Here is a 27,581-nt window from a genome sequence, read left to right on the forward strand (position 1 = left end):
TGTTTGATTAAGTGAGAGTTTGATTCAGCCCATAACCACTCTGTTTGATTATTTCATATTCACCATAGTCTAATTAAAAACTCATATTTCGGGAATGAAAACTGAAGAGGGGTTGAAAAGGCTAACCAGTTTTTCTTATTTTTTGTAAGAGTCACAGTGTATCACACTTACATGACAAATGCATTGTATCTTGACTTAACAGATTGCAATAAACCAAATTTAACTCAGGCTGACTTCATCCCCAAGATTATTTGATTAGTTAATTCTGTATCAAGCTCAAAGAGAGAGACTTAGGGGCTATTCTCATTGACAAACATTTAAGGAGACGCAGCGTGACGATATTTAAATTGACATACAGTATGTACATACACTCTTCAATTTACATTACATACTTGCCTTACTGTACCTTTCGTTGTGGATGGAAATGTGACATTCTTGCTCTGCAGCTCCAAATTTACTGTAAATATCAGCATCACAGTAGCCAATGACTAGTCAGTAAGCTTGAAAAACTCAAATGAAACCTTTCCACTACAACATATTAGCCAGATGTTAGGTTTATGTTCTCGATCATACACACATTAAGTGTAGCTTGCATGACAAAAACACAGCTAGCTAGCTATGCCAGCTAATAACACAAGCATATAAAAACATGAAAGTTTACCCCTCTCATCGAAAGTTTACCCCTCTCATCGAAAGTTTACCCCTCTCATCGAAAGTTTTACCCCTCTCATCAAAAGTTTACCCCTCTCAAGACGTGACAAATACGTATGTTTACATTACAGTAATATCTCTCAAGAATCGAGACCCCTCGAGAATGAATACCTCTCGAGAATCTCTCAAAATTCTCCTTAATTCTCATTAATGAAAAAAAACTTAGAGAGAGCAAGCAAACCTACGTGATCCAAACTGTTTTTCTCGGCTTCCTGAGCTAGCTACTTAATGAGTAATCTTCCATGTTCCGTAGGAATCCCCAATAAGTGCCTTTTAATTTTTTATTCTGAGCTGTAAGTCATTAACAATGAATGCAACAGTAATTGCCTTATAATGATTAGGACTTTTTGCCATTAAAGATTTGTGGTAATTTTGTGGGATTATTACGATTTTCATCTTTAGAGTCAGGAGATAAAATGCTGATTTCCATTTCATAAGTTGGTGTATTCTTTCAAAAGCAATTACCATTAAGCAACTGCATAGGGCCACAGGCCTTTGCTATAGATAGCATTTTTCTCAGCACCTACAGAGATATAGTGCATAAAGTTGACCATAGAAGTGTTTTCAATTTAGTGTTACGATTGGACACAAAAGGTTAAGATTGTTTGACACTTTAAGTCCATGTTTCTTCTCACAAAAGGGAACCATCAACAGGTGCAGCAGTGCCAATAACCCAGATAAACAAGTGCATAACAACTTATTTTCAAGCAAGAGTTAGGCATTTCTGGAGGCATTTGCTTTTTTTCTCTGCTCCTGTCATCTCTCTCTCTCTCTCTCTCTCTCTCTCTCTCTCTCTCTCTCTCTCTCTCTCTCTCTCTCTCGATTACTCTCTACTCCTGTTATCCCTCAATCTCCTCTCATGTCCCGCCTCTCTATCCACTCTTGTCTTCCCTTGCAATCTATCTCTCTCTCTCTCCTCTCCCATCATCCCCTCTCCCTTTTCACTCTTATCTTCTACTCTTATCATCCCTTTCTCTTCTTTCCTGTCATCCCTTTCTCTCTCTCTCTCCCTTTCTCTCATCTCCAGGCGTCATCCGGACGGCACTGCCCAACATGGACCGAGAGGTGAAGGACCAGTACGTGTTGGTCATCCAGGCTAAAGACATGGTGGGCCAGATGGGCGGCCTCTCCGGCACCACCTCTGTCACGGTCACCCTCACTGATGTCAATGACAACCCGCCACGCTTCTCTCGTAGTAAGAGTCCTATATGCTTTGTTCGTCACTAAATCTGACGACATGCCCTTTATCTATTTCCCTCAGACAAAGCCCTAAACCCCTCCATTCACTGTCATTGCAGTCTCACTATGGTGGAGGTTTGACATAAATCTCTGCAATCACTCTCGTTCACAATGGCAGACATGTACAGTAGGGGAGAAAGCTTTGGGTGAAAATGTAGTCTATGCTTGATATTGCAGATTCATTCAACTACAGTACCCCTTTCAAGCGTATGCGTGATTTTGCTGTTCGTCGTGGGTTCACTGCCCCTTTCTGACTGATGGTCAAAGGCTTCAAATGCAGTTTGCCCTAGAAGGTATAAACCTTTCTCCCGCTCCCCTCACTCCACATCAGAGTTGAGGGATTTCTGCAAACATGGATACCAGGATCAATCAGGCTCCATTTTTTTTGTCATCAGCCTATTTCACGGCGCGCTAATGGGTTCCTGGCCAGGCGTTGGGATTCAAAGGCATGAGGTGCTTCTCATGATAATCTGTGGCCCTGGCAATTGCTTTACCGCTGATAGTCCCTCCGACCACCGCTGCCTAGGCTGTTACACTCACTGCTGGACTGCCATGAAGTCAAGTCAATTTGCCGGAACCCGGAGGGGGGGGGGGGGGGGGGGGGGGGCAGGTTCAAGTTTGCACAACAAATCGTCAATGCCGCTTTAACCCAGCGCTGTTTTGCTGCGTGTGCTGGGAAGAAAGATGCTTTGGGACCAGGTTGGGTGTGAAGTCCCCCCTCCCTACCACCCCACCCCCCTCACCCCATCCGTATCCCACCCACCTCCCACCTCCCACCCAAGGTCATGGGTCAGAATCAATAGAGTATGACAGAGCACCACAGCTGATAGTCTAGAAGCACTAGCCCTTGGAGGAGAGAAGAGGAGGGATGTGAAGGCTGGAGGCACAAGGACAGAGAGGAGGGGCGGTTACCAGGGGGCAAAGAGGGGCATACACAGTACGAAGGGAGGGGAAGAAAGGCATTTTTGGGGGTCTTCCACAGCGAATTAAAAAGCCATTACAAAGATTACACAGCGGCAAACAATGTCAAGCAGATTAGCATTTGGAGCGCGATGTCGGGAACCACTGGGGTGAGAAACACGGAAAGATCTGGTAATGAGCTCCGTCATGGTGATTGGGGAGATTATGATTATTTATATGATTCCCTCCTTTTTGTCTTATGAGAGCTTTATGTCAGGGAGGTGCAGACAAAGACACCGGGAGCACAATGGAAGAGCTTGCTTGTAATAGAATCTTCCAGTGAACGTTTCATCCCACCGAAGCATATTCCGCAGGTTCTCCCATTCACTTTGGTCAAGAGATATTCTGTTTCATGTCGAGTGGAGTGGTCAGAATACGGAATACATTTTCACATGAATACAAACAGCTCCATTGTTATAAAAATGTTAAAGGTTCAACCAAAAATATATTTGCCCTCTCCACCATAGATGTCTTGAATGTAAAACTAGTCATTTAATATTATTGTCACTATTTCCTCATATATTTGGATAAAACTCATCCTGGACCATTACTTTGTAGTGTGACCACTCATTGTGAGAGAGGGAACTCAAAGGCAGCTGTAGTGCACTATGAATCTGAGCGGCTAAGGAGTAAGAAAATCACCTCATCTCTAACTCCTACTTCTCTTTCCTCCAGAGAACTATCAGTACATGGTGCTGGAGTCCTTGCCCGTGGCGTCCGTGGTGGCCAGGGTCAAGGCTCTGGACAATGACATAGGCCCCAATGCAGAGATGGAGTATAGGATCATGGAGGACGGACCTGGGGTGTTCAACATCACTACAGACGAGGACACGCAAGAGGGCGTCATCATCCTTCAAAAGGTACACATGCTGTATCCTTATAGGCTGTGGCCCCAAGCCAGCTTTGTCACAGGGTCCAATCTGATCTTTTGTTTGTTTTCGCCGTCACCGATCATTGACGAGTGCCACAGAGTGGAAAGTCATGCAGACAATAAACACAGACAATAAATGTGTCACATCAATGGCCCTCCTATATTATAGGGCTACAACTGTGTGCCCAATAAGCCAAACAGATGACAACATATCTTCTAAACACCATTATTTAGAAATGCCTTTCACTGTGATGTGTTGTGTGCCTTTTCTCACAATCAATAGTTTGCTTTCACACTACACAGTAAGTCAATATAAAACATCTGGATGAAAAATATATTTGTGATAGAGAGTCTGATTATGTGCAAGATTGCATAGGGTCGTTGGACTCTAGCGCCAGCATTTCTTCAATCTACTGGTGTAGCGCAAGGCCATGTTGCCATGAGCGATGCACATGCAAATATCTTTATGGCTTTGCCCTCACCATTTACAGCAAATGTGGCCAGTGCAGTGTGCTTAGAATCCAGCCAATTAGGATGGGCTCCACCTTGACCGGAAGGTTACTGTCAATTTATTTTTTAAGAAACGTGAAATAGCTTTTAATTTCAATTTTTGTTTTGCCTGTTTACTTTATGTTTGTCTCAGCCTTTAGACTTTGAGACCAAGAACAGCTTTAACCTGCGAATCGAAGCCACCAATCGGAATATCGACCCTGCGTTTGTGCACCTGGGTTCGTTCAGCGACACCACGTCGGTCAAGGTGACGGTGGAGGACGTGAACGAGCCGCCTGTGTTCTCCACACAGCTTAGCAAGATGGTGGTCTCCGAGGACGCCAGAGTGGGCATCTCCATCGGGAGGGTCTCCGCTCACGACCCTGACTCCTCCAACAGTGCCATCAGGTAGAACCCAGCTCTCCAGTTATTATGTGCCATTACAGGCAGTTCCTCTGTTGTCCCAGCCATTTTCTCAAGTGGCCCCAGTTTCTTAAAATAACTTCGCCCCCATGCAACAGAGTGGCGAATTCAAGCCATATAACCCATTTCTTTCAGCATGTTGCCACAGCAGGTTGACAGGAGGACCAAACACCTTTTGAGCAGTACTGTAAATACACGTTCACGTTCCAGTGCCTCAATAGCACCTCACGGACAGAGTTCTAAACTCCCTCTGTGACTGTGCGACATGCACTGAAGCCAGATGTCGTGCGTTCGAGGGACCGCAACATTTGTAAAAGTGAAATGCCATCTAAAATGAGCAAAGGGCATTCCCCCAGGAGGGTCAACAGTTTGTACCAGCTCCATTGCATTTATAACACAACACAACCACTCAGAAAGGCAATCTGCCCCATGTCACTCATGAGACTCCCTCTCATTACGCATGAATTGAAAATAAAAGTGTTGTGTGGTAGTATTCATGCTCGGGGCGTTAGGATTGTTAGTAATCTTAATCAGAAAATCTAATTACACCGCCATTGTGGGTGTAAATTGCCTCTTTTTGCTGCTGTGGAGGCTTTCAGCGTCTGCAATAATATGGCCCTACCTCTGTTGAAATTAGAATTATTGTGGAACTAATCCAGCCACAAGAGTCAAATTACATTGAATAATACCCTTTGGATACCAGCTAATTGAAGTTGTCTTTTTTTCCAGAAATATAATCTGCTGTATAGAAATTGATAGTGTTTGTTCTGTGTTCAGCATTAATGTATTGCTGTCCAATTTCACATTTCTACCTTAAAAACTTTGATTAAGAGCAGTTCTCGTCAAAATCTAAAGGTTGCAGAAACCTCTCATTCATAGTTCAACATCATGATCGTTTAATCTAGCGTTAAAAATTGATAAGAAAATGGCTAAATTGCACTTGTTGACACAGCTCAATAATGTTCTATGCCAATGTACTGAAACCAGAAGCACTTTAAAATAGTTAATTTGACAACTTTGGAAGGTGGAAAGTTCTTATTCCTTCATAAATGTTTAAAGAGAGAAATTATTACATGTAAAATCCTTAGAAATTTCTTCAAAAGGAAAATACCTCATCATAGCTACGTGTCTGACTGTGTGTCTGTCATTCTGCCTGTCTGCCTGCCTGCCTCTGTCTGTCTGTCTCCAGGTACTCCATAGACAGAAACACAGACCTGGAGCGTTTCTTCAACGTGGATGCTCTGAGTGGGGTCATAAGCACAGCCAAACCCCTGGATCGAGAGGTCAACTCTGTCCACAACCTCACTATCCTTGCCATGGAAAGCCGTAAGTACATGTACACACACACACGCACGCACACACGCACGCACGCACGCACGCACGCACGCACGCACGCACACACACACACACACACACACACACACACACACACACACACACACACACACACACACACACACACACACACACACACACACACACACACACACACACACACACACGTCTGACCAGTTTGTTTTATGAAGGCCCTGCATAAAGTATTGTTGTCCTTTCTATCTTGTCATGTAGCCAACCCTCCCCCATATTCAACATCCCACAATGCCACTGTTTCGTCATGACTGCATTAACGTGACGAAGCGTGTGGGACGCGGCGGGGTTGTCAGGGGAATCTTAATTCTGGCGTAAGGTGGGCGCTTTCGACCTCCGGGTCTCCGTGAGTCGCGGCGTGTGAGTGGCAAGCTGCTAACTAAGGGCGGGCGCAGGTGAATTATGCTCATGTGATGTGGGGGAGAAGAGGAGAGAAAAGAGAGGTGCCGGAGTGCCTTTGAGACGTCCTTCCATGGCTTTAAGGACAAAGCGTCCCTCGCATTCCCCCCCTTATGTGTCTTTTTGTTGAGCAAAACTTTTTGTGGAAGGTACTACGCAGCGCACATACTCCATCGGGCGCTCGATGTCGTCAAGATACTGTACGTCGAGTTTCCTGGTAGGCCTATTTGGTGGGGAAACTGTGAAGCCAGCTCTTTAGCCTATTGCCTGTTTCTGTTTGAGTATTTTATTAATACCCCAGGGCAGTGATTGGGGACACTGCCCTGTGTAGGGTGCCGTCTTTCGGATGGGACGTTAAACGGGTGTCCTGACTCTCTAAGGTCATTAAAGAACCCATGGCACTTATCGTAAAAGTAGGGGTGTTAACCCCGGTGTCCTGGCTAAATTCCCAGTCTGGCCCTCAAACCATCATGGTCACCTAATAATCCCCAGTTTACAATTGGCTCATTCATCCCCCTCCTCTCCCCTGTAACTATTCCCCAGGTCGTTGCTGTAAATCAGAACGTGTTCTCAGTCAACTTACCTGGTAAAATAACGGATAAATTCAATTAAATTAAAGAGTGTGAAACAATGTTGTATCCGTTTGCTGCTTTTCATTAATTTATGCATAGTTGTTCTTTATATGGCCTTAAAAAACAGTTTTCCTATGGCCAGAATATTATCTATAGGCAATTGCATATTACATTTTTATCAGTTATAAAAATAGAAAAAATGGATCTGGTAAAATGCAGACATTTGGACATTTCAATTAAAAAAATACTTTTTCACCTGATTATAGAAATTGAAACATTGTGATTTTAGAGACACAAAGTAACAGCCTATGATTAAAGGGTTAGTCTATACTGAGCTCTCACCATCATCATCATTATTCACATCATTCCAGTTCAATCATGTCACAATTATCAGATTTGGTATTGACATGAGTGAGCAGGCTTTCCGAGTGAGTAGACACATGGGCAGGCCTACCAACAGAAAGCGTCTGAAAACAAAAATGTTATGATATTTGGACCACAGAAATCCCATGTTGATATAAATAAAGTGTCTGCCTTTTTTGCCTACATTTATATAGAACAACATCACAAAATCCATTTGGCCTACGTCTTTTTTTATTTTGTCTCAATTATGATGCAGAAAATGTTGGTTATTTCAAAAGAACTGAATACAATATTTTGAATTGACTGTTTATAGGCTATTATAGTACAGATCTATCCAAGGTTAAACTTTAAGACAAGGGTATCTTAAAAACAATCTGTATTTGTCCATTTCTCCCATAGATCCTATTTTCAATAAAGCAATTATATACAGTGTATTCATGACAGATTCACAAGACTTATAGAATATTTAAATCATACATGACCGTAAGTACATTTAAATCATTTTCACCTCTATTTTTTTTTATTTCTTTATTTTGAATTTATTTTTATTTTACCCCTTTTTCTCCCCAATTTCGTGGTTTCTCCCCAACTATCTTGTCTCATCGCTACAACTCCCGTACGGGCTCGGGAGAGACGAAGGTTGAAAGTCATGCGTCCTCCAATACACAACCAAACCAAGCCGCACTGCTTCTTAACACAGTGCGCATCCAACCCAGAAGCCAGCCGCACCAATGTGTCGGAGGAAACACCGTGCACCTGGCAACCTTGGTTAGCGCGCACTTCGCTCGGCCCACCACAGGAGTCGCTGATGCGCGATGAGACAAGGACATCCCTACTGCCCCTCCCTAACCCGGACGACGCTAGGCCAATTGTGCATCGCCCCACGAACCTCCCGGTTGCGGCCAGTTATGACAGAGTCTGGGCGCGAACCCAGAGTCTCAGAGTCTCTCTTAACCACTGCGCCACCCGAGAGGCCCCAATTTTCAACATTGGAATGTGATAACATTGGAATGTGGTAAAGTGCTGCCCTACCTAGCTGGCGAGGACACTCAGGTGAAGCCATTGAATAAAATAAATTACAATGAAATAAAGCTTTTTAGCTTTTGAACTTGTTTTAAAAATAAAAATGTATAATCGCCACTATCCTTTTTCTAATGTATGTGTCACGCCTTGGCCATAGAGAGGTTTTTATTCTCTATTTTGGTTAAGCCAGGGTAAGACTAGGGTGGGCATTCTAGTTTCTTTATTTCTATGTTTTGGCCTGGTATGTTTCTCAATCAGGGACAGCTGTCTATCGTTGTCTCTGATTGGGAATCATACTTTTCCCACCTGTGTTTTGTGGGTAGTTGTTTTCTGTATAGTTCCTGCACCTTACAGAACTGTTTCGGGTTTTCCACTTTGTTATTTTGTTCAAGTGTTTTTACTAATAAAGAATCATGAACACTTACCACGCTGCGTTTTGGTCCGATCCTCATTACGGCGAGAGCCGTGACAGTATGAGACATCAAAACATTCCAGATAAACCTCTCCTGCTATCACAACAGCTTTTCACTTTACTGTCATTTGGAAAATCATTTGAAAAATCAGCTGATGATTGTTGAAACAGGGTTCAAGTTCAATGTCAGTTCCCATTTGCTTCAAGATGTTAACAATTGTTCCTGTACACCAGACAACGTAACTAACTGAACTAACCTAAACTATAGCACCGTATCACTCACTTCTGTCATCAGGAAGAGGTTTGAGAGGCTAATAAAGGATCATATCACCTCCATCTTACCTGAAACCCTAGATCCACTACAATTGGAATACCGCCCCATCAGATCCACGGATGACACAATCACCATCGCACCGCACACTGTCCTATCCCATCTGGACAAGAAGAATACCCATGTAAGAATGCTGTTCATCGACTATAGCTCAGCCTTCAACACCATACTGCCCTCCAAGCTCATTACTAAGTTTGGGGCGCTGGGTCTGAACCCCATCCTGTGCAACTGGGTCCTGAACTTCGTGACTGGCTGACCCCAAGTGGTAAAGCCCTCTACTGTACTCCCTGATCACAGATGACTGTGTGGCCACGCATGTCTCCAACTCAATATTCAAGTTTACAAACAATACAACATTACCATCAACATGAGACAGCCTACGTGGAGGAGGTGAGGGCCCTGGCAGTGTGGTTCCAGGAAAATAACCTCCACAAAATTAGTCCACAAAATTAAGGTGCTGATAGTGGACTTCAGGAGACAGCAGGAGGAAGCATGCATCCATGTACATCGACGGGACCGCAGTGTAGAAGGTGAAAAGCTTCAAGTGTCTCGGCGTGCACATCACTGATAACCTGAAATGGTCCACAAAGACTATTCAACCTCAGAATGCTGAAGAAATTCAGCTTGATCCCTAAGACCTCTAAGACCTCCCAAGTGGTGCAGCGGTCTAAGGCACTGCATCTCCATGCTAGAGGCGTCACTAGAGACCCTGGTTAGATTCCAGGCTGTATCACAACCGGCCATGATTGGGAGCCCCATAGGACGATCCAGCGCCATCCAAGTTAGTGTTTTCCTGGCATAGGCCATCATTGTAAATAAGAATGCGTTCTTAACTGGCTTGCCTAGTTAAATCAAGGTTAAATAAATCAAAGTAAAAGACCCTCACAATCTTCTACCGTTGCACCATTGAGAGCATCCTACTGGGCTGTATCACCGCCTGGTTTAGGAACTGCACTGGTCGAAAACCGCAGGGCTCTCCAGAGGATAGTGTGGTCAGTCCAACGCACACCACCTGCCCTGCAGGACATCTACAGCACCCAGTGTCACAGGAAGGACAAGAAGATCATCAAGGACTTCAGCAACCCGAACCACGGCCTGTTCACCCCGCTACCATCTAGAAGGCGGAGACAGTTCAGGTGCATCAAATTTGGGACCGAAAAACAGCTCCAAGCCATCAGACTATTAAATAGTCACCAGTAGCTGGCCTCTGCCCAGTACCCTGCCCTCAACTTTAGTCGTTGTTACTAGCCGGCAAACACACTGTACTCAACCCTGCACCTTAGAGAGTCATTGAACACTGGTCACTTTAATAATGTTTACATACTGTCAAGGCTCATCCTATACTTTATAACTACTGCTGTTCACACGTTGTATATTCATATACTGTCCATAATGTCTATAAACACCATCATGTACAGTTGAAGTCGGAAGTTTACATACACCTTTGTCAAATACATTTAAACTCAGTTTTTCACACTTCCTGACATACAATCCTAGTAAAGATTCCCTGTCTTAGGTCAGTTAGGATCACCACTTTATTTTAAGAATGTGAAATGTCAGAATAATAGGAGCGAGAATGATTTATTTCAGCTTTTATTTATTTCATCACATTCCCAGTGGGTCAGAAGTTTACATACACTCAAATAATATTTGGTAGCATCGCATTTAAATTGTTTAACTTGGGTCAAATGTTTCGGGTAGCCTTCCACAAGCTTCCCACAATAAGTTGGGTGAATTTTGTCCCATTCCTCCTGACAGAGCTGGTGTAACTGAGTCAGGTTTGTAGGCCTTCTTTCTCACACACACTTTTTCAGTTCTGCCCACAAATGTTCTATAGGATTGAGGTCAGGGCTTTGTGATGGTCCCTCCAATACCTTAACTTTGTTGTCCTTAAGCCATTTTGCCACAACTTTGGAAGTTTGCTTGTTCAATGTTCATTCAGAAGACCCATTTGTGACAAAGCTTTAACTTCCTTGCTGATGTCTTGAGATGTTGCATCAATATATCCACGTAATTATCCTCCCTCATGATGCCATCTATTTTGTGAAGTGCGCCAGTCGCACCTGCAGCACAGCACCCCCATAACATGATGCTGCCACCCCATGCTTTATGGTTGGGATGGTGTTCTTCAGCTTTTTCCTCCAAATACAACAACGGTCAATATGGCCAAACAGTTCTATTTTTGTTTCATCAGACCAAAGGACATTTCTTTAAAAAGTACGATTCTTTTCCTAATGTGCAGTTGCAAACCGTTGTCTGGCTTTTTTTATGTCGATTTTGGAGCAGTGGCTTTTTCCTTGCTGAGCGGCCTTTGAGGTTATGACGATATAGGACTTGTTTTACTGTGGATATAGATACTTTTGTACCTGTTTCCTCCAGCATCTTCACAAGGACCTTTGCTGTTGTTCTGGGATTGATTTGTAGTTTTCTCACCAAAATATGTTAATCTCTAGGAGACAGAAGGCGTCTCCTTCCTGAGCGGTATGACGGCTGCGTGGTCCCATGGTGTTTATTATACTTACGTACTATTGTTTGTACAGATGAATGTGGTACCTTCAGGCATTTGGAAATTGCTCCCAAGGATGAACCAATTTTTTTCTGAGGTCTTGGCTGATTTCTTTTGATTTTCCCATGATGTCAAGCAAAGAGGCGCTGAGTTTGAAGGTAGACCTTGAAATACATCCACAGGTACACCTCTAATTTACTAAAATAATGTCAATTAGCCTATCAGAAGCTTCTAAAGAAATGCCATAATTTTCTGGAATTTTCCAAGTTGTATAAAGGCACAGTCAATTTAGTGTATGTAAACTTCTGAGCCACTGGAATTGTGATAATAATAATCTGTCTCTAAACAATTGTTGGAAAAATGACTTGTGTCATGCACAAAGTAGATGTCCTAACCGACATGCCAAAACTATGGTTTGTTCACAAGAAATGTGTGGAGTGGTTGAAAAATGAGTTTTAATGACTCCAACCTAAGTGTATGTAAACTTCTGACTTCAACTGTACATATATGGCTCAAGTTTGGACACACATACTCATTCAAGGGTTTTCCTTTATTTGTACTATTTTCTACATTGTACATTAATACTGAAGACATCACAACTATGAAATAACACATATGGAATCATGTAGTAACCAAAAACGTGAGGATCTGGGGCCCATGCCAAATATTTTCAGCCTCTTAAGGGGGAAGAGGTGTTGTCTTGCCCTCTTCACAACTGCGTTGGTGTGTGTGGATCATGATAGATCCTTAGTGATGTGGACACAGAAAACTTGAAGCTCTCGACCCACTCAACTACAGCTCTGTCGATGTGATTGGGTGTGTACCCTCCATTTCCTGTAGTCCACAATTTGCTCCTTTGTCTTGCTGACATTGAGGGAGAGATTGTTCTGGCACCCCACTGACAGGTCTCTCTGACCTCCTCCCTATAGGCTGCCTCATCGTTGTCGGTGATCAGGCCTACTACCGTCACCAATGATGGTGTTGAAGTCACTTGCAACCATGCAGTGTTGGGTGAACAGAGAGTACAGGGGGGGAGTAAGCACGCACCCCTGAGGGGATTTCTTGTTGATGGTCAATTTGGCAGATGTGTTGTTACTTACCCTCATCACCTATGTTGAACGCTGAGCTGTAGTCATTGAACAGCAATCTCACATGGGTGATCCTTTTTTCCAGAGGGGAAAGGGCAGTATGGAGTGCAATAGAGATTGCACCATCAGTGGGTCTGCTGGGGCGATATGCGAATCAGTCTTCTCCTCAATGCACAAATAGTCACGAAACCAAACATGGTAATCACCATCCCTCAAGTAAATGCCTTGTTATTCAACCATAAATATAGGCCTAAGACGAATGTTCAAATAATACTTCTTCCTCCTGTCTCGATATGGTAACACATAGGGAGTAAACATCTTTAATAATAACTGTACTAAATGTCATAACAGCCCTTCACTGAGGAGTTGTTGGCCTCTGACACAGTCAGACTTCTATTCTCTTCACAGCGGAAAGTGGCAGCTGTAGAATCAGGCGTCCAAACAGTCTCTCTCAGAGCCCAGGACGCCTTTTTACACTATTTATAGTAAATGGGCTTTTTGTGACAAAAGTTGGCAGAGGAGCACTTCTTCTAGCTAAGGGATCTTGTTCATTTGAGATGTGGTCGGTCAGCGCTCACATTTCATCCGCACTCTGACTCTGCTCCGAACATGCCAATGACAACAAATCTGTGCCCCGGGGTACCACACGTCCTTTTCACTACTGTCAAATCAGCCGCTCCCGAATGTCAGCCAGCGCGCCATCTCTCCTGTCGGCGTGGCTGCTGACGCCAGGCTAAATCATCGTCCATCCAGGCTCTCAGGAGCCAGCCGTTTATATTCAGTGCCACATTGGTGTCAGAGAGGGGAGCCAGTGGTGGAGCCTGTGGTGCCGGATGCTCTGTACTACAACTACACAGTCACCTGCATCTGAAATGGCATCCTATTCGCTATATACTGCAGTGCTTTCAGCAGAGCTGGGTTCTATATAGTGCACTATATAGGGTATAGGATGCCATTTATTTAGCCTTCCCAGCCTTTACCACCACAGCTTTAGCTCCACTCAAATCATAATCAGCTGCTTGATCATGTTGGCTGATCCCCATCAGAACAACTAAGGATGCCAGTTCATAGAGAAAGCCTTGTATATTATATTAGAACGGGCACTTTTGGCCACAATTTGCTAATTTTGCTCGACCTTTGTGATTCATTAAAAAGACATGCGAAAGTGGAGGAGGGTGACAAAGTTAAGACAGGGTAAAGTATTGAAAGTTATAGCTGGAGTCAAACTGTGATATAAACTATTTTTCTCTCTGTCTTTCAGATGATCCAACCCAGGTTGGAAAAGGTTTTGCTGTCATTACGGTGCTGGACATCAATGACAACCCTCCGGTATTTGCCATTGAGTATGAGACCCTCTTGTGTGAGAATGCCGCTCCTGGACAGGTGAGAAACTGAAGATACTGTATGTTTTCTGATGGGGAAGGAAATGATATACATTGCTTATATACTTTTAAAATGTCAGATATTTAATCATTTAGTGTGTTCCTCACACACTGTTTGATTCCCATTGGTTGGCATCATGCGGCCTTTGAAAACCAATGTTCCCAATAAAACTTGAATCGGTCCCAGACTGCATGGATCGTCCCCTTTCAAAGCTTGAGGTAATTTCAGGGAGACACTTTTAGATCAAATTGCAGGTATTGTTGGTGTTTGTATCCTTAATTAGCAATGTTACAGTCATTTCTGCTGCTGCTGCCAGCTGAATTAATGACAGTGTTTGAATTTCCCGTGGCTCTACAATGATATCATAGAGTAACATGATATTTCATGCTGGGGTGGAGTGGGTGTCTGCCCGGGTCTGATTCCTCATTCGGAGTGTGTGTGAGTGTGTGTGTGCGTGCATGTGTATGTGTGTGTGTATAATTAGAGGATCAGTGTGGCGGGCACTGGAGCGGAAAATGCATCACAACATTATGCAAATGAAACAGGGGAAGGCTGGAATTTAGTTTCAGAAAGGCGTGTCAGGCGCTTTAGCCGTGCAATACATTCTCTCTGTGTTTAGCATTTGGCCTCATTGTCGCCAAATGACTGCTGCAATGGCAATTCGTCTACTCCTGGCATTTGGAAAACACAATCAGAGGGGGGAAAAGGCAAGCATGTAGAACTGAATAAGTACGATTGATCAAAATGATGCATTGATTTGGGAATGGCTATTAGGCCTGTTTAAATATGTTATTTACATTCCCCTTGATCACAGTGGGGTGTACAAGAATAACAAAAATGATTTGATTTGGAAAATGAAAGCAGTTTTATGTAGCCTACACATTCGTCTTGTAACCACAGTATGATATAAATCTGTTCTGCCATGGGAGCCAGTTAAACTCTTTGGTTTGGGGACAATTTGCCTTCAAGTCTGTAGGATCGTTAAAAGGCTATTGGTAGTTTGGTAGTCCCTTTGACGCAAAACTGAATTAACAGCTTAACCAGATCCACAGACTTCTGTTGCCCGTCTCTCCCATCGAGTAGATTGTTTGGTCGATTAAGAGTTTCAATGTGTTGACATTTCTTGTTCTCACATATTTAATGGTCTCACTCCACAAATGAGTCATTACCTTGGAGTGAAATTATAATTTTCGTGATTGAGGTGTTTGAAAATATTACATTATTGTGTTGAGATATTGGACCATATTGTGTAGCATGCCATCTCCTGTCCATGCCCTTTGGATAGCATTATTTTTAGGACACATTGCTTTTTCTCTTTCAATAAAAAGCTCTCTGCTGCACTTTAAGCTAGCCTATACATCACATGCATTTGTCCTTGTCACACCGTGATACACGAGGAAATTGCTTTACCTTTACGTGCCATCACCTTCCTTACCTTGTTCTCTCTCATACACTACAGTTGTGTGTCAGAGGCAGCCCAGGGTCTGACTCAGAGTAGGAGTGCTGATCTAGGATCGTGTCTCCCCTGTCTGTGTAATCTTATTCATTACGATCTAAAAGGCTAAACTGATCCTAGAGGAGCAGTGCTTTAATTGTTTTCTTTCAAATCCTTGATTGAGCTTGCCTGGCAAAATCAGACTAATTGAATACTCCCAAATCTTCAAACCACCAGTCTCTCTGGTTCTCCAGGCAGGATCAATCAAACACTTAAAATATTTAAAAGTAAACACTATTTGAACACAGGTCTGGTCAACGCACTGGTCTAATTATTATGTCTTCCCTCATACCTGTAAAAGTGCCAGGCCAATGTGTCATGGTTGACCTGTTTAACCATATGTACCACACATGTTTTCTTTAGACAGAACTCGTTCAACAGCACCACTTTTTTCCCCTTTTTTTTGAAGAGAATGGTGCTGGAGGCGATGGCTGCCGTTTAACGTGCTCCTAACCAACTGTGCTATTTTGTACATTTTTTCAGGTTGTTTGTAACTTGTTTTTTAAAACTTATTTTGTACATAATGTTGCTGCTACCATCACTTATGTTATCACTCACTTCTGGACATCAGAACAGCGATAATTCACCTCGAACTGGACGGAGATTTTTTCTTTAATGAGTCTGACATGATGGATATACTGCTTTCTTGGAAAAGGGCCCAAAGCCCCGTAATATGCACGAAGAAAAGACGGAGGAAAAGGGGGCGGAGGTCGGGCTGCCTTCTGAGAATTGAGGCGAGTGAGTAAACCCCCTGTACCACCAGTCCTATTAGCCAACGTGCAATCACTGGATAACAAAATGGATGAGCTCCAATCAAGGATATCCTACCAACGGGACATTAAAAACTGCAATATCTTATGTTTCACTGAGTTGTGGCTAAACAACGACATGGATAACATACAGCAGGCAGGGTTTCGGCGCATCTTCAGGATAGAACAGCTGCCCCGGTCATACAAGGGATGGCGGTCTGAGTCTATTTATAGATAATAGCTGGTGCACAAAATCTAATATTAAGGAAGTCTCTATATTTTGCTCGCCTGAGGTAGAGTATCTCATGATAAGCTGTAGACCACACTATTTACCAATAAAGTTTTAATCTAGAATTTTTGTAGCTGTCTATTTATCACCACAAACCGATGCTGGCACTTAGACAGCACTCATCAAGCTGTATCGGGTCATAAGCAAACAGGAAAATGCTCATCCAGATGCGGCGCTGCTAGTGGCCGGGGACTTTCATGCAGGGAAACTTAAATCCATTCACCTAATTTCTACCAGCATGTTATATGTGCAACCAGAGGAGAAAAAAACACTAGACCGCCTTTACTCCACACACAGAGACATGTACAAAGCTCTCCCTCGCCCTCCATTTGGCAAATCTGACCATAACTCTATCCTCCTGATTCCTGCTTACAAGCAAAAACTAAAGCAGAAAGTACCAGTGACTTGCTCAATACGGAAGTGGTCAGAGGACGCAGATGCTAAGCTACAGGACTGTTTTGCTAGCACCTATTTGAGAATGCTATTAATTTACTACAGCATGGCATTCAACACCATAGTGCCCTCATAGCTCATCACTAAGGGAAGGACCCTGGGACTAAACACCTCCGACTGCAACTGGATCCTGGACTTCCTGACTGGCTGCCCCCAGGAGGTAAGGGTAGGTAACAACACATCTGCCACACTGATCCTCAGCACAGGGGCCCCTCAGGAGTGTATGCTCAGTCCCCTTCTGTACTCTGCATGGCCAAGCACGACTCCAACACCATCACAAGTTTGCAGATGACACAACTGATCACCAACAACAGTGAGACAGCCTATAGGGAAGAGGTCAGAGACCTGGCAGTGTGGTGGCAGGATAACAATCTCTCCTTCAACGTGATCAAGACAAAGGACATGATTGTGGACTACAGAATATGATTGTGGACTGAGCACACGCCCATTCTCATGGATTGGGATGTGTGGAGCAGGTTGAGTGTCCACATCACCAACAAACTATCATGGTCCAAACAAACCAAGACAGTCGTGAAGAGGGCATGACAATGACTATTCCCCGTCAGGAGACTGAAAAGATTTGACATGGATCCTCAGATCCTCAAAAAGTTTTCCAGCTGCATCATCGAGAGCATCCTGACTGGTTGCATCACTGCCTGGTATGGCAACTGCTCGGCCTACGACCACAAGGCACTACAGAAGGTAGTGCGTACAGCCCAGTACATCATTGGGGTCAATCTTCCTGCCATCCAGGACCTCTATACCAGTCGGTGTCAGAGGAAGGCACTAAAGATTGCCAAGGACTGCAGCCACCCTAGTCATAGACTGTTCACGCTAAGGTCTACCTACACCTGTTGTATTCGGTGCATGTGACAAATCAAATTTGATTTAATTTTTGAGTTTCTACACTGATGAGGTTAAAAAGAACCCAGCGCTGGTTAAATAGTGGACAGGACACACACATTGGGTTTCACTTAGCCTCATCACCAACCAGGCTTCTCTAAAACGGGAAACCTGGGGAGTTCCATAGCAGAAATTAGCTAAAGAGGGGTCGGAAACCTGGTGTAAATCAGTGACGCCTAGCAACACGACAAATCTTGCTTGGGGGGAGCTCCAAAGGTGCTCACCAGATTAGTGCAGTAGGAGCATCTGTCAACAAAACAAGCATGGGTGACAAAACATTTTAGAATGTTTGCAGCATGCAGCATTTCTCTTTTATTGGGAGGTGGGCTAAAGTTCCAGGAAGAGGGTAGAAATGGTCTACAATGCTGGCCAAATCAATATTTTTAATTTGGATGTTTCTAATGTGATAATTGTCTGTAAAGGCTAGCATGAGAGGAAAGAAGTAGCTAGCCACAATGAGGTTAGTTTTTACCTTGTCAGCTACCTACTGTAGGTATAACTAACTAGCTAGCTACTCGCTAGTTAAATATCTCTCAAGATTATAAAGCCAACAAAATGTTAAGAAAAACTGCATATTAGTGACCTAAAAGGTTAGCAGCTTATCTTAAGGTCAGTGATACATACAGCAACCATGCACTGTCTATGGGACCAACTGCAATCATGTTGCAAGCAACATTGATCAAATGAATGCAATAAAATAAAATGAACCTCAAACAATGTTACCTGCAATGCTCATCTTCCGTAACCTAATAGTCATCTCCTTATTTTCATACAGTACTGAACCCCCTCCCCTCTTTATTGCAGGATTGTGATGGATGATTCATCTACATTGACACTAGTTCATTTTCAATAATAGTTTACCAATTAAAATAAGTTAAACTTCACTTCAAAGAATCAACCATTCATCACTTCAAAATGTACAAATAACTAATATGGAAAGAATAGACATATTAATCCAAACAGCAGTAGATAATTGAGTAGTAACAAGTAGGCTAATATTGCTAAAGCATGATTTCAGGTGAGAAGAAAGAAACCACATACCAGTGGTGGCGAACATTGCTCCACTGATCCCTGACCTACTGGGTGAGCAGACTTATTTTATTCCAGCTTTGCAATAGCACACTTGATTATCAACTCATTAGATTTGCTAAGTTGAGTCAGGAGTGTTATTTCTGGGCTGAAACAGAACCCTGCACACCCAGCAAATCTCCAGTAGGGTTGGCCTGCTCCAAATGTAGTAGGTTTATACATTGTGTGTGATCTTTAACTGTATTTTTGTTTACTTTTGATAACATAAGTAGGTCATAACATACTGTATAACCCATGGCATATAGGATATACCCTTAGTCTCTTGGGACATGCAAACAGGCTTTCACAGTTTAACATATCTGAGGACAAAAAACATCACAAACAAACAGGCTTCATTATACTCAAATTTGACAGCACTGAAAAATATGTTGCTATTATCTCTCTGTCCTCAAACTCCTCCCCTCTAGGGACTTGAACTGGATAATCTTTTCATAATGCCCTCCCACGAAATTACCTGCCCTATCCAGTATCCAGTAGCCTACACTGTCCCTTTACTGACAGCTGGAACTGAAATGTCATCCTATTCAATGGCTGTTATCTACAAATGTATTTGGAGACTGAGTTTTAATTTACAATGATTTGATTAAGATAGCTGGTTAATAGAACGTTAGCTAGCTGATGACATTTAATTGACTTTGCTAAACAGTATGTAAAGTTAGCTAGCTAGCAGCTCTGTTTGCCTACTAAGTGGCCTACTGTAGCCAGCTAGCTAGCTAGCTAATAATACTGTTACGCTCGTCGTCGGATGATAAATGACCGGACCAAGGTGCAGCGTGGTAGGCGTACATTCTCTCTTTATTTGATAACATAACACCATGAAAAGAAAATGAACACAAACCGAGCGTAAAGCTAGTCGTGCATAAAGCAACAAACAAAGACAAGATCCCACAAAATCCAAAATAGACAGAAAAGCTGCCTCCGATTGGGAAACAAACACACCAACATAGAAATAGAAAACCTAGAATGCCCACCCTAATCACACCTTGACCTAACCAAATAGAGAAATAAAAAGGCTCTCTAAGGTCAGGGCATGACAAATACATTGTTTTTTACCATAAAAAAAATATTTACTTAAATCAATAAGTTCTCCCACTGCCTGTTTTTGGGGTCCTTACAGAAACAAAGTAATGGGCATTTTTCATGATATTTTAGGTGGGGTGGTAGCAAAGCTCAGCGAGCAGCCATGTGGACGAATAGAGACAAGTAATAAAGTCTGTCAACAGAGCAGTGAAGAACATGTTGACTTTACCAGCGTAATCCATTTCCAATTTCAATAAATATAAATCACAGACTGACGGCTACACTTGATTACTTGAAAACTAGCACTTGAAACTAGCATAGGCAACAACTACCCGGATTGACAACTGTGTCACACATAACACACAGCACCCCTTCTACGGCTGTGTTCGGGGATGGTTCTTGAAATGTAACATACTGTAGTATAGTATTCTACAATATATTAAAACATTTTATAGTAAGCACAATAGGATCGAGGGATACTACAGTGTGTAGTATAATATTCTATGGTATAAGATTACTACATAATTCTATTGTAAGTACTGTAGTATTCTGTAGTAAACTGTAGTATTTTTTCACGTGGGTATGCCCCTACTAAGCCACGCCTCCAGTCTTACCATCTGACCTGGTGGACCCTAGCTCAATAACTCAGCATCAACAACCCAACTTAAAGAAAACAATGGGTTGTTTGTGACCCAACTGGCTAGGTCAAAATAACCCAATGTGTGTTATGTCCAATATTTACCAAAATTGGGTTGTTTTTAACACATCATTGTATAGAATGCACTGCCTGTGGCATTATGCAAATATAAAAATATATATAGATATAATAAAAAAATATATAAAAAGACGGGGGAAAAGTTTACATTTGAGCTGTTTTATATCAGGATGGGTGGACTTGTTAGCCTTGCAGCTGTACAATGCAAAGCAGAGCCTCCCTATCTTTTTAATTAACATGTATCTCTCTATACGTCCACCCTCAGGAATGGAACAGCAGAGAGCACACAAACAAACTCCTATAGACTCTATCTGCACATGGGCAGCCGCCTTCCCACTTCCCAACAAGCTTAGTTAAAACCTACAGCTGCCTACTGGAGAACTTCTCCCCCATTGGCCTGTAAGATTAAAACATAATGTTTGCCGTTCGGCTCAGGCTGTGTGGCTCTGTAGCACAGATTAGCCGGGAGCGCGGTGGTTGGAATAACCTGCCATCATTCAGGCCTAATTAGGGGCCGTCTCGTGGCACTGGCTCTCTCCAGAGACGCTACTTGTTACGGATCATCGGTGTGTCTGTCTTCTGCCATAATATTAATTTATATTACAACGGAGAGGAGGGGGGGAAAGAGGGAGAGAGCAGAGGTCACACGCTTACAATCATTTCCATCAGTGTAGCTATTACATAAATGAGTGGGCTTTCTTGGCATTCTGCTGCCCCAATCTGCCACCCTGTGCCCCACCCCACCCCTCCCCTCTCACCCAACACACAGCCCCCGATAGACCTTGTCCCATCAAGTGCCCCCTTACTTTGTTTTGTTTGTTTTCATTTTCCATTGGGCTCCTCTAATGATTGAAGAAGGAAAACTAACAGAAGTTAATCATAGCTACCAAAGTGAGGTTGATATATTTTCTTCATTATTTAAATCTGTTGTAAATATTTGTTCTATTAAAATAATATGTGTGTTTTCACATATTGTACTTCTTCTTCCTGTTCCAATTAAGATTCATTATAGGTGTTTCTTGAAGATGATAGTCAGAAACAAAACATTTAATTGAAGGGGGGAGTTGGAAAAACAACGTCATGGCACATGTGTCAGGAGAGAGAAAAAGAGGGACAGTTCAGTTGAATCTGTAAAAAGGGTGTAACACGATTCAAAATAGTGTATATGGTGACCCTCAACAGCATCTTAGCTCAGGTATTCAGTGTTCTCAGACAGACAGGTAGCTTCAGGTACACAGAGTCTCTCTCTTTTTAAAAACACTTTCCTATAACCTCTCACAGAGACCCGGGTCTCTTTTTCAAATGATCCCCGCAATATACAGTACCAGTCAACAGCTTGTACACACCTAGTCATTCAAGGGTTTTTCTTTATTTGAACTATTTGCTACATTGTAAAATAATAGTGAAGACATCAGAACTATGAAAAAACGGTAACCAAAAAAGTGTTAAAAAATGCAAATACATTTTATATTTTATATTCTTCAAAGTAACCACCCTTTGCCTTGATGACAGTCTTCCTTTCCTGTGCCGGTCCTCGTGAGAGCCAGTTTCATCATAGCGCTTGATGGCTGTTGCGACTCCACTTGAAGAAATGTCAAAGTTCTTGAAATGTTTCGGATTGACTCACCTTCATGTCTTAAAGTAATGATGGACTGTCGTTACTCTTTGCTTATTTGAGCTGTTCTGGCCATAATATGGACTTGGTATTTTACCAAAAATGTCTATATTCTCTATACCACCCCTACCCTGTCACAACACAACTGATTGGCTCAAACACATTAAGAAGGAAATCAATTCGACAAATGAACTTTTAACAAGGCACACCTGTTAATTGAAATGCATTGCAGGTGACTACCTCATTAAGCTGGCTGAGAAAATGCCAAGAGTGTGCAAAGCTGTCATCAAGGCAAAGGGTGGCTACTTTGTTTCAATTAATTTGTTTAACACTTTTTTGGTTACTACATGATTCCATATGTGTTTTTTCATAGTTTTGATGTCTTCACTATTATTCTACAATGTAGAAAATAGTCAAAAAATTAAGAAAAAGCCTTGAATGAGTAGGTGCATTCAAACATTTCACTGGTTCTGTACAGAAATACACATTTTTAGCAGGTCACAAATTAAGATCTTATAATAGTGGACTAAATGTTCAAACTTCAGCCTGTGGACAGAACACACGTTGGGTTATTTGTTGCCCACCAGTTGGGTCTCTTAAAGGCTCTGCATGGTCAATCTGTAGTCAGCAGCGGCATTAAAGCATTTACTGCGATAAGGTCTCCACAGAAGTCAGAGCATTTATACTTCTAGCGCTTTGCGGAGCAGAGCTGTTGTGAAGGAAGTTGTCAAGGAAGTGAGTTTGTGTTTATACAGTTCCTCCTGACCCACCTACCGTCAACCAATCATGTCAATGCGGAGCTATACAGAGCTAAACGGATCCCTCCGGTTTTGTTTAAAAAATTGGGAGGCGCACTGTGATTGCGTCACACCCTCAATGCGAGGCCTCCAACCAAATTTACGGCTCAAGCATAAATCAGCTTTTAGTTGGGTCATTGAACTATGATCCATCGGGTCTGATCAGAAGACTGGAGGACATGGCTTAGTAGGGGTGTGGATTTTCCATTGTTCTGTTTGGCCACCCATGAGAGTAAATGTCATTCCGGCTCATCTGTTCTGTCGTGTTGTCAACACGTGTTAAGGTTGAGCACTGAGACTACATTAGTTTATTGAGGTTTACACAAGTGATAACTATCCCAAAATTGGGAGACGCATTTGCACTTAAGGAACTCATACTATTCTGTAAACCTCATTAAAGCTAAAAAAGTTTCAGTGCTCAAATTTAACATGTGGAAATTTAACGACTGGAAAGACGTACTCTTATGGGTTGCCAAAAATAACTATCTAAAAGCAATGCCACTACTAAGCCACGCCTCCAGTCTTCTCATCTGATCTGGTGGATCATAGCTCAATAACCCAGCATCAATAACCCAATTTAAAGAAAACTAAGGGTTGTTTGTGAGCCAACTGGCTGGGTTCAAATAACATATGTTCTATCCAATATTTACCCAAATTGGGTTGTTTTTAACCCAGCATTTTTTTGTATATCCACATAAAAAAATACCATAGTATACTATGGTATAAATACTATAGTATTCACCGTAGTGTTTTTGCAGACTAAAATCTGCAAAAACACTACGGTGAATACTGCAGTATTTACTATACTGTTCTACAGTATATTACAACATGTTATAGTACGTACTACACGATCAAGGGATACTACAGTGTGTAGTATAATATTCTATGGTATACTAAAGTTTACGACATAATTCTATAGTAAGTACTGTGGGTACACTGGAGTTCAATCCATATCTGCTTTGTCTATGTCTCTTTGCTGGACGAGACTATTTTGACACACAACAGTCCTGAGTTGAGCTGGCTGACTTATATAAATAAACAGAGATTGAAACAATGGTATTTGTTGACCATTGTGAGTATTGATTACAATCAAACTCCAGAGTATGTCTGAATTAGGGCCTCAGTGGGGGTATTAGCGGTGGGTGGATGTTTAGGAAGCGTGGGGGGCGTGAGGTCTTGTCGATTTGGGGGAAATTATGTTATGTTTGATGCTGGCGCTCCGATGCGTGTGTCGAAATCGCTAAGCAGTTTACTTCGAAGCAGTGTGCAGATGCTTGTATCACTATATCAGAAGAACATGATCAATGACGTCCGAAGATGTGTTTCACCGAAAAACCACCTGATTGGTTTGATAGAAGACAAAAAAGTATTTTCAACACAATTGGCAAAAAACAACTCTATGCTACAGGAGGCTTCAATCCCCATCACTAATTTGGGGCAAGCTGTATGTCACTGTGTGTCACTGATGTGGGTGTTGTTTTCGGTGTTGATGCCGCGGTGGGGGCAGGAGTGAAACTGCGAGAAGCAAGGGGTGTGAAAACCATGGACCCTGCCCCCTCCCAGTGTCAACACCACCCCATGATGACATCCAGCCATCTACCCACCCCCCCATCTCCCGTAGCCATGGTAACAGTCCGTGTATATTTGAACTCTGGATTCAACTTTCAATACCACCCGTTATCTTGTGTGGAAAAAGATCCTCATCATCTGTATATGGACAGCCTGACTGATGTAAATGATAAACTTGGGCCAATCAAATTAATGAGCCGGATTGTCTGTCCATGCTGACGTGTTGAGTGCTGCAAACGTGTAATTTCACCTATGCATGATGAAACCTTTGACAGTGTTCGTTATGCCCGCTCTAGAGACAAGTGATGATAATTCAATCACGACTAGTTAGGTGTCAAGTTGCTGTACGGCCGTTATAAAGAGAGGCAGCAATCACGGTTGTTGTCGCAGTCGAAAAACAAATGGTAAGATATAAAATCGAGATCTCGTTCTACAGCCCTGTCTAAACCCAGACACTTTGAAAGTGATCATTTGTAAAGGTTTTCTTTTGCCTTATCTTGATTTAGCTCAGACAAGTTAGGAGGCCATCTAACTTTATAGAGGGGCAATTTATCTGTAATTTATCTCTAATCAGGTTGTGGAGCAGTAGGATCGGGCAAGGACGGAGGTGTGTGTGTGCACGTTACTTTGAATGAGCAAACATTCCCTGCCTTCCTCTGTGTTTATCCGGTGCCGAAGTCAAGGCACAAATGAAGACATGGTGGCCGTTTTATGTCTATTTGATCTGAGACCCAGCCGTGTGTAAACTCAAAATCCCTCTACTTCTGTGATTTATTTGACTCCTCAGTCTTGCCTCTGACAGGCACCGTTCAACTGTTAATGTCTCTCTGTGTGAATTTATGTCTACATCCGTGTCGTTTCCCTTCCGTCTCCTACTCGAACCATTAGAGGATTGGCCGCCGAAGAGCTTACGAAATGGTTTGCATCACCGCCTTGCTAATGAAAGGCATTAGACGTGTACCTTCCCTCTCACTGCAAGTCATGAATTAAATTGATACCTTCCTCAAGATGAGTTTATTGCAATATTCAAAGAACATCAAATTGGTCCCATATCCTTCATTATTAGGGGTTAAAGGCAAGCCACATATGTAGAGGGATGTCTGTATTTGTATTGAAGTGTGTATTTCACTGCACATGCATGTTATATGAAATAATAAATATGTATTGAACCATGTGAAGAAATGATGTATTTCATGTTGCGCAGATGTGCATACAGTGCTTCTATGTTCAGGCTATAATGTCATGTATTGTAGCAGCTCACTGTATCTACCATGATACACACGTCTAAACCAATGAGTGAATTTGAGATTTCTGCCAATAAGATCACTTTTTTTTTGTCTAATTTTAATCTCAGCACCAGGGAGTAGTGCACATGCAATATTCATGAAATCACACATGATGATAAAATCTCCCTGGGTCTGTCTGTCCTAATTGGCAGGGTGTCTTTCTCCACCTCCTCTAGTTTCTAATACCTGACAGCTTGTAGCTACAAGCATTTAATCAAAGATGACAACTGATAATCCATGTCTCAGCCATGGGGATCGTTGGCTGCCTTTGTGTTACGTTGTGTTTCTGTCCGAGGTTACTTTAAATGTATTCCTCAATATGGTGGGTAGGAAGTGATAATTTAGCATGAAGTGTTTTTAACCTTTTACAGAAGTGGGCTAAATCAGGGTCACACAGAGTGTTTTTGGTAGTCTTAAACTATGGGCTTAAAGAAAATGACACCTGTACCATGTCAAATATAGAGTTTAAATGTGTACCATTTTTAGTTTGCATCCCGATATTACACTTTATATACATCTCAGAAGACTGAAATATAACAAAACTGTTTGACATAGAAAACCGGATTTCGGCATTTAAAAATAAGGTATGTTTATTAATTACAAAATTCTGAAAAATAGGAATAACATTTCACCCATGAGGTCAGTTGAGGGTGATTTGGTCATTTGACTGCAGGAAAGGTGTACTGTATATACTATGAACTTCTTTGCTTGGATGAAATCCATGATTTTAGGGGATGTCATTAGGTTGAGGTTCTTATTGTGGATGACTTCATTGGAAGCAGTGGAGAAAAACACTATGCTGGACTGTAGACGTAGGAATGGCGGTGTACTGTATATCACTCACTATAATGGCCCTTGTATTTGTATTTATTATGGATCCCCACTCTTCCTGGGGTCCAGCAAAATTAAGGTAGTTTATACAATTTTAAAACATTACAATACATTCACAGATTTCACAACACACTGTGTGCCCTCAGGCCCCTACTCCACCACTACCACATACTGTATCTACTGTACTAAATCCATGTGTATGTATGTTATTGTGTGTGTGTGTGTGTGTGTGTGTGTGTGTGTGTGTGTGTGTGTGTGTGTGTGTGTGTGTGTGTGTGTGTGTGTGTGTGTGTGTGTGTGTGTGTGTGTGTGTGTGTGTGTGTGTGTGTGTGTGTGCCAATGTTTGTGTTGCTTCACATTCCCGGCTGTTCTATAAGGTGTTTTTTTATCTGTTTTTTTTTTATCTCATTTTACTGCTTACTTCAGTTACTTGATGTGGAATAGAGTTCCATGTAGTCATGACTCTGTGTAGTACTGTGTGCCTCCCATAGTCTGTTCTGGCCTTGGGGACTAAGAAGAGACCTCTTGTGGCATGTCTTGTGGGGTATGCATGGGTGTGCCAGTAGCTTGTCGAGACAGTTTGATTCAACATATTCAATACCTCTCATAAATAAAAGTAGTGAGGAAGTCAA

At 42.3% G+C, this 27,581-nt stretch overlaps 1 protein-coding gene across 1 annotated transcript in view; it reads left to right on the forward strand.

Moving 5' to 3' along the window:
* Positions 1 to 27,581, forward strand: part of LOC124039174 (cadherin-7-like) — a 135,082-nt gene that overhangs the window by 84,806 nt on the left and 22,695 nt on the right. The window contains exons 5-9 of the mRNA XM_046355081.1: positions 1,739 to 1,906; positions 3,586 to 3,770; positions 4,425 to 4,678; positions 5,883 to 6,019; positions 14,017 to 14,138. Coding sequence (XP_046211037.1) covers positions 1,739 to 1,906; positions 3,586 to 3,770; positions 4,425 to 4,678; positions 5,883 to 6,019; positions 14,017 to 14,138 — 866 coding nt within the window. The remainder of the gene's footprint in view (positions 1 to 1,738; positions 1,907 to 3,585; positions 3,771 to 4,424; positions 4,679 to 5,882; positions 6,020 to 14,016; positions 14,139 to 27,581) is intronic.

Source organism: Oncorhynchus gorbuscha, linkage group LG07 (assembly GCF_021184085.1).
Source record: "Oncorhynchus gorbuscha isolate QuinsamMale2020 ecotype Even-year linkage group LG07, OgorEven_v1.0, whole genome shotgun sequence".
Lineage (NCBI taxonomy): Eukaryota > Metazoa > Chordata > Actinopteri > Salmoniformes > Salmonidae > Oncorhynchus > Oncorhynchus gorbuscha.